The sequence below is a fragment of the Dipodomys ordii genome, unplaced genomic scaffold, assembly GCF_000151885.1.
Source record: "Dipodomys ordii isolate 6190 unplaced genomic scaffold, Dord_2.0 Scaffold111, whole genome shotgun sequence".
In the NCBI taxonomy this organism is placed as follows: domain Eukaryota; kingdom Metazoa; phylum Chordata; class Mammalia; order Rodentia; family Heteromyidae; genus Dipodomys; species Dipodomys ordii.
Window position 1 is genome coordinate 5,909,659 of NW_012267327.1, and position 8,441 is coordinate 5,918,099.

Below are 8,441 nucleotides of genomic sequence, written 5' to 3' on the forward strand. Positions count from 1 at the left end.
TCAACCACCAAAAACCTGGAAGTAGAGCTGTGGTTCCAAGTGGTAGAGCACTAGCTTTGAGTGAAAAGCACTCAAGGACAGAGTCTTGAGTTAAACCCCAGGACTGGCACACACAAAACCAACATATCCAAGAATATTTATTAAAGAAGGAGTGTGCAGGTGGTATTTTCCTCATGTAGATATTTTATTTGTATGTGATACAGCATAATCTTGAGACATCTGTACACTAGAGGCTCTTCTAGTGTATATAATTGGCACTGAATTGCACAAGGGTGAACCGATGCAATGGTGATACTCACAAGACACTGTTGGAAGTGAACTTTACAACTTGAGGGGAGAAGAGTGGGAGTGGGGATAGCAGGAGAAAACGAGGAGTGGTAACAGTGTTCCACAAGAAGTATATTCCTGGGCTGGGAAGGTGGCTCAGTGGTAGAGCGCTTGCCTTGCATGCCTGAGGCCCTGGGTTCGATTCCTCAGCACCACATAAGCAAAAAGGAAAAAAAAAGCAGGAAGTGGTGCTGTGGCTCAAGTGGTAGAGCGCTCGCCTTGAGCTGAAGAGCTGAGGGACACCGCCCAGACCCAGAGTTCAGGCCCCATGACTGGACCCCCCCCCAAAAAAAAGAAGTATATTCATTTCCTTACTTATGTAATGTTAACCCCTCTGTACATCACCTTTACAATAAAAAAAGAAAAGCTCTAGATAAAGTTCTGCCACAAACTGTATTGTATCATTGAGCAAATTATTCTCTTTGAGAACCCCCCACTCAAAAAAAAGAAAAAGCACACACACCAGAATTAAAAGATCTCTGAAAGTCTTTCTGCTACATCATTCTCTGGTATTACGATTGTCTTTTTTTTTTTTTTCCTTTGTCCGTTGTGGGGCCTGAATGTAGGCTTAGGCACTGTCCCTCAGCTCTTCAGCTCAAGGCTAGCACTCTACCACTTGAGCTACAGCGCCCCTTCTGGCTTTTTCTGCTTATGTGGTGCTAAGGAATGGAACCCAGGACCTCATGCATTCAAGGCAAGTACTCTACCACTGAGCCACCTTCTCAGCCCACGACTGTCTTATTAAAGATTTGTGAGAGGAGTAGGGGTTGTAATTTAGTGTCAGAACATTAGCTTAGTATTCATAGGGCCAGGATTTTCATTCTTTGCCTCACAGTAGAAAATCATATAAAAATTGTAATCCCTTGATTCACCTCACATAATCAACCACAGGGACTAATGAGTCAAGGAACCCTGTGGGGAATAGAGCAGAGCTAGAAGGTCACTGTTAGAAGTGTCCCCCTTTTGGGGACACTTAAATTATATACATATGCTTCCTCCAACTTCAGAGTAGAAGTCATGGGATTATTTTATAAGAGCCTAGGCATAAAAACAGCCTTTTGAGGTGGACACAGCTGTAAAGATGGGGGAGCCTTTCCCATTACAAAGTACTTTCATACCACTTCAAAGATGTCACCTCCTTTCTCAAATATAGTGGTTGACTTGCAGATGTTGGACATCGAACAGAATGTAAATGGACCTGTGGATGACAGCTTTTTCTCTACAGAGACTTGTAGAAGAAGCAAGATGGAGAGCTTTGTGCCTCATGCCTGTACTCACCAAAATCCCCCAGCCTAACAAACTCTAGTCCAATCATTTCATTGGAAAATGGGGCAGTTGAATCTCATAAGGGGCTGTGCATGGCACCTTGGCTATTGTAAAGAGTGAGAGTTTTTGCTAGGCATGAGAAGGTCATAGTCACCTTCTGGGTGAGGTGGGTACCTAGGGGTGGAAGGCACATGGACAAGTGAATATTCAGTCTCTGTCCCTCCCAAAGATTCCCAGGGCCTCTCAGCTTTGTAGGAAATGTTCTCATAGTACACCTCAGCAGAGTTTCCCGATGGCTGCTTCCTGAAGGCACTATGGTTGATGAGGACGTAGCACAGCTCCTCTGTTGGGGTCTGGTTAGCATTGCCCTGTGGGTCAAAGGAAATGCATCATTAAGAGGTGGCCTCTTGCCATGTTCTTCACATTTAGCTTTGACATGGGACTGATCCTGGAGAAAGTCTAACACCACCACTTCCTTGCCATTTCCAGCTATGTGTGTCCTAAATGGGTGCCTTTACCCTAAGCTCCAGAGCAAGCAGTTGGAACTCTCATGTTACCATGTTACTCAGAGCACACATCCCTATGACTGTCTTCTCTGCCACACATTCCAGAGTGACCCCTGACCACTCAGGATGCTTCTCAGTGTCTCAAGGTCCTGCGGCAACTCTTTCTTATGAAAGAGATATAATTGGGTTATGATACTTAAGTACTCATTAAAGAGATTATTATCACAAACAAAACAAGGAAACAAAACAAGGGAAGGTCAATGATGGACTCAAGACATAAAAGCAAATGCAGGAAGGAGCATGGGAAAAAACTTGGGTATATGGTAAGACTGGAATTTGAATTTTGGCTCTATGTCTAGCTTGGGGGTACATCTCCTGATGTCTTAGTTCCCCCATGAAATGAAAGCACACAGCATGTTGTCTATCCTAAATAGATCTAATGTTCACTTTTTGGTGCTTCTGCATCTGCTACCAGGCCCGTGTACTGGTCTTGAATTCACCCACTGTCCTGGTATGGAAGGCCTTTCTTCCATATTAGAGTCAAAAAGGGTCATATTACCTGGATGGGAACAGGAGTCACTCTTACATCTGTAGAAAGAAAATACAGTGAATGAATGTCAAGTCAGGGAAAGATTTGACAAGGGTGGGGGCTGGAGTCTAAAGCACAAGAAAGTCAAGAAAAAAAAACAGGAAACCCTTTGAGCATTTTCAGATCTGCAATAGTTTGTTGGGGAGTTACAAGGTCATCTCAAGAAGAAACAGAACTCCCTCAGTCACAACTTGGTGAATTACCGAGTAGGAAATCGTTCCCCCTTCTCCCTTCTCTTTCTTTACCCGTAGTACAACACATTCTTATTCCACATAAGCCACTGGGGAGAAAAAAAGCATCAGAAACAGTCCTGTGCTCCAGGGGCATACAGGCCAATATAGGCGGAGTACCAGGGTCTGGGAGAGACTTAAGATACAAGGAGGGCGTGGTTTGGGCTGCAGGCAACAGGAAATAGCAAGTAGTGTGGAGACTGGAGCTCAAGGGGACTTAGAAGAGGAGCTCCTTCCAAAGCTGCTGGCAGAGACAACACAGCAGGCTAAGTTTTTAATTTACTAAAAGATAATTGCTCTGGTCATGCAGCAGAGAGGCAAATGAACATATCTGCTAGCTTTTTGAAAGTGGCACACCCACTCGATCAGTAAGCAGGTGTCCTTCATTGAAGACTGTTAAAAGGCAGATGTGTCCATGCAGGCTCCCATAATGCACGTAGATTTACATTTCTCCAGATTCTCACAATTACCTAAATTTTATGGCCAATGAGAGCTTCTCTTATTACATGACAAGAAAATGGTCTTTGGGTTTGGGCACCTAGTGTATTCTATCAAGTGTGTTCTAAGTTTTTCTCTGATGGAGATGAGGGCTTCTTGGGACTCACTGTTCCTGGATTACAATGGTTCCAATTGGGAGGGTTAGATCACTTATTTATATATCATATCTATCTGTGTTTTTTAAAAAATATATTTTATTGTAAAGACACTGTACAGAGGGGTTACAGTTACATGAGTAAGGCAATGCGTGCATTTCCTATGGAGCATTGTTACCCCTCCTTTGTGTTTCCCCTACCATCCCTTCCCTCACCACCTCACCAACTCCTCTCTCCCCCCACCAAGTTGTAAAGTTTGTTTTTAACTTAGTGTCTTGTATGTCTCATTGTTACAATGGGTCGACCTGTATCCTTGTTTTAGCACTTTGTTATTTCCCTTCTCTCCAAATTAGAAAAATGTACATACAAGATACAGGGCACTGTCCACAATAATCTTACCAAACAAGCAGAAAAGGTCAAAAGCTATGTACATATGACCATATATACAATGCTAAGTGAAATGAACCCCAAGATAGGGACACAAGAGGTTTTTTTCTATGTTGCTGTTGTTTTTAATGTACTATGTGATTTTTTTTTTGTTTCTTTTGTATGTTCTTCCCCCATGGTATAAACCCTGTTGTCATTGTAGGTGTTTTTTTTTGTTAAATAAATGGATTGTGTAATAATTGAAGTATCTTTTCACCCACATTTATCTTGGCACTATTTATTATTGCCACATTACATACTCATCAGAAGATGAATACATAAGGAAAATACATACATACACACATACACAATGGAACATTATTCAATCATAAAGAATGAAATCATGTCACTTGCAGGAAAATGTATGGACCTGGAGATTATAATATTAAGTGAAATAAGACTGACTCTGAAGGACAAATGCTGCATGTTTTCTCTCATATATGGAAAGTTGATTTTAAAAATGGACACAAATAATATGTAGAACCATATGGCAGAAGGCACCAGTTACAAAGGAAATGAGAAAACAGAAGATGATGGAGAGAATGGGATCCAAGTACATTGTATGTACTTGGTCATAAGAAAATTCATGTAAAAATTGAAAGATTTCAAAAAGGGGAGCCCCAGAAGTAGTATATAATACAAATACAAACATAAATACAATAAAACATACTAAATGTATGTATGGAACTATCACGGTTAAAAAATAAAGCATATAGGATGGTTGTGTAGATTATATATAAGTAAGTACTGCTTATTTTTATATAAGGAACTTGAGCATCCATGGATTTGGTATCCACTGGTACTCTTGAAACCATTCCCCTGTGGGTACAGAGGATAATTGTGCTGTCTTTGAAGACATAAAAGCTTACCCCCTTGCCTTACAGTAGCAATCTGTCTTGGAAGTCTGTATTTTCAAAAAGAGCACATCACTGCAAGAAGAGAGTCCCTTTCAGTTTAAGGCCTTTCTGAGGTTTAACAATAAAATTTTCAGACTCATTACAAAGATTGATTGAGTGTATGAATGAATGAGATACAACCTCCTCTTTAAAGCCAGGAAGGTGAAGACAAAATTTCTTCCTTCTCTTCTTTAGAAATGCAATGGCCTGTCTTTAGTCCTGCCCTTTATTCATTACTCTCTTCCTTGTGATGCTTGCCCTTCATCATCCTCCTCCTGATTTCTTTTCCCTTCTTAACTTCAAGGAGAGATGTGTCTCAGGGAACGTGTACTATCTTCCAAGTAGTTTTTCCACAAAGGCTCCTGCCACTCCGGCTACTATTTCTCTGCACAGCAATCCTAGTGATCTCTTAATGCAGATGTGATCCTACCTGCCCTCGTGTAAAACCCCTCAGCACCTCTCCTTGCTCTCAAGACCTCGCTGGCTTTTCAGTCCATTTGTCTTTCACTTCACTTTTCACATTTCACACTTCACTTTTCACATTTGTTGGTTCCAGTTAATTCCTCAGCCTCCAGACTAGGCAGGTTCCAACGGAGGACTATGGCGATCCATCAGCCAACCTCACCGCCTCACTGAGCTCACAGGGTTGTGGGATAAGAGCTGTGCATTTGGGTATATTGCTGCCATAAGCACAGGTATTGTTTATAAATCTGCCCAGGAGCAGAGGGCAGAGACAGTTTGGAAAACACAACACCACCATGAGTGACAGTGCCAGAGAAGCAGACTTACTTCCCTTTGGGGAGCTTTGTCTTGCTTTCAACGTGCGTCCTTTTTTCCTGTAAAATGAAAGAGGAAAGTAAGTTGATTATTTCAATACCCAGGGACTCTTAAAAGAAATGATACTAACCTATGAAAATTTATCTTAGTCAAAACTTATCTTTTGTTCTTCTGAGACAGTTGCTCACTAGGTAACTCAAGTTTCGGGCTTGAGATCCTTCCGCTTGGCTTTTCTAGGGGTAGGATTATAGGTATGTGCCACCACACCAGGCAAAACTCAATTCCAATCGTTAAAATTACATACCTTTCTTTTCTTTTCCTTTCTGGTGGTTTCTTTCCTTTTTCTTTTTGTACTGATACTAGGGCCTGAATTCAAGGTCAGGGTATTATCCCTAAGCTTTTTCCGAGCAAAGCTGGCAATCTACCACTTGAGTCATACTTCCACTCCCAGCTTTGTGGTGGTTAATTGGAGATACAAGTCTCAGGGACTTTCCTGCCCATCTGGCTTTGAACTGTGATGCTCAGATCTCAGCCTCCTGAGTTGCTAGTAAAACAGAATGTGCTGCTGCTGCCTGGCTTATGTGCCTGTTTCAATCCCTCTTTCAACATATAAAATAACAGAATAAACAATTAAAAATACAAGAGGAGGCCAAGTAGAAATATATCCTAAATATATCTTCTCTGTCTCTCCCTCGCTTTCTTCCTCCTCTCCTTCTGCCCCCCCCTCCCCTTCTTTTTCTAAGTTTGATATAGAATTTACTTACAGAAGGAGAAATACGCTGTCATAATAAGTTACATTTCTGGAGAAAGTTTCTGACAAACTATGAGTTTGATTTACATAATACAATTTGAGGAACCAGGATTATCCTTATCTCAGTCTTATTGTATGATCTCTTCCCCTGCTAACAAGCAAACATACATTAGATGCACTGTGTAGAAGACCCCCTGGGAAAACTCCATACATCTCAGGAGACAAAAGACATATTTCCTATAAGGATGACCATAGGTTCTGTTTTGCTGTCAGGTTAATGTCATTATCAATCACCTAGCCATTAGTTTTTAAGCATCTCTTAAAAATAGTGTCTCAGTTTAGAAATATATCATCTGGACTGTTCACTCTCCGTGCAAGGGACACAAATATGTGCTTCTGGGAACACAGAGTAGCCAGCTTTGCTTCATCTTGACATCTCAGTCTCACCAATGCGAGGACAGTCTACTGCCTATGAGATAATGGTTCCTGATTCCCAGCAGACATGCAAGCTGCTTCTCTGATTGACTCTCAGGTGACTGCATCTGGGGCTTAGTGCCAAGCTTGGCTTCAGCTGTGGCATGGATAGCTGGTTGTCGCAAGCAAGTAGCTTGTCCATACCACACAGAGGGAAATGTCTTCTAAGAGAAACCTCTCCACTTACCATGGCAAGCAGAAACACCCTTCCGTGGAGTGGTGAACCCAGCATCTAAAATGCAAATAAAAATGATACAAGCTAGGCTTCTGCAACTTTCTTCAGATAGTCAACCTGCGATAGCCATTTTCTGGGGGAAATGTTTTGTTTCCTAACTAAGCACATATCATACATGACATAGCTACCTCCTTCCTACTGCTTGTATTCAGGGAAAAATGACTTCTCTCTTCTCACTCATTTGTGACAAAGGGCACAAGAATTGTCTCCAAGAAGTCAAGACATAAGGACACTTTAGAAGACTAATTCAGGATTTCACTACTTGTTGAATTCTATTGCACTACATGATGATTTTCTGCTCACTCATCTATATTCTGTTCTAGAACATAAGTGTCACAGACTTGGGGACCATATTTAACTCCTTCGTGGTGGTATGTATCATCAGTATAGGTGACACCACCTGAAGCACAGTAAATATGTTTCCAATAAATATCTGATGAAGATATAAATAAAAGAATGAATAGCCAACAACAAAGAAACTCTAGATCATTAGATCTACCACCTTGACTCCAATAGTATAGCTAAATATTGGACATCTACATTTTATGGTAGATAGGCTTGGAATTTCTCAGCAGTCAGAGACTTAGGCTAAAGTCTAAATATCATTCTTTCTGAATCGGGCTTAGTTAATTGTCTATATGATTGAATATGGAAACCATTTATAAAATACTTTACCAGTTACATTATGTAAAAGCATGTGGAAAGCCCCATTCAAAAATGTTCCTGCCTGCGAGCTTTCCTCTCAAGCTCCTGAGAAGAAGCAGAAAAGAAAAGGACTGAACTGTGGCCATGACTTTGGCTACCAGCTTGACTGCAAATTCTATCAGCCTCCAGAATCTGTACACCATCAGAGCCCTGAAAGCTCTCCTTCTTCAGGCCTCCTTCAGTACTCATTAAGCCATTTGCTTATATCTCCCACTTCTGCAATTAAACATCAAAAGGAAACTACTGTCTTTGACCAATGCTAAGAAACCAGGTTCTCTAAGGGGATCTGAGAGTGAGATGAAAGGAGATGGTAGATTCTGAATTACTGGATCCAGAACTCAAAGCAAATTGAGTCACAACTTCTTATTTTACAAAATGAAAAAAAATATGTATATGTATATATGTATACTGCTTACCTTGTATAAAGTTAAGTATTGGTAAAAGTGTTTTGTTGTTGTTGTTGTTGTTTTGTTTTTGCTGGTCCTGGGGCTTGAACTCAGGACCTGGGCACTATCCCTGAACCTCTTTATACTCAAGGCTAGCGCTCTACCACTTGAGCCACAGCACACTTCTGGCCTTTTCTGAGTAGTTTATTGGAGATAAGAGTCTCACTGACTTTCTTGCCCAGGCTGGCTTCAAACCGTGATCCTCAAATCTTAGTCTCCT

General features: G+C 41.2%; 1 protein-coding gene across 1 annotated transcript in view; it reads right to left on the reverse strand.

Moving 5' to 3' along the window:
• Positions 1–1,312: 1,312 nt before the first annotated feature.
• Gcsam (germinal center-associated, signaling and motility) overlaps positions 1,313–8,441 on the reverse strand; it is a 12,206-nt gene continuing 5,077 nt past the window's right edge. The window contains exons 3-6 of the mRNA XM_013028526.1: positions 7,023–7,067; positions 5,623–5,669; positions 2,659–2,687; positions 1,313–1,946 (exon numbers count right to left, since the gene is read on the reverse strand). Of these exons, the coding sequence (XP_012883980.1) occupies positions 1,698–1,946; positions 2,659–2,687; positions 5,623–5,669; positions 7,023–7,067 (370 nt within the window). The 3' untranslated portion in view covers positions 1,313–1,697. The remainder of the gene's footprint in view (positions 1,947–2,658; positions 2,688–5,622; positions 5,670–7,022; positions 7,068–8,441) is intronic.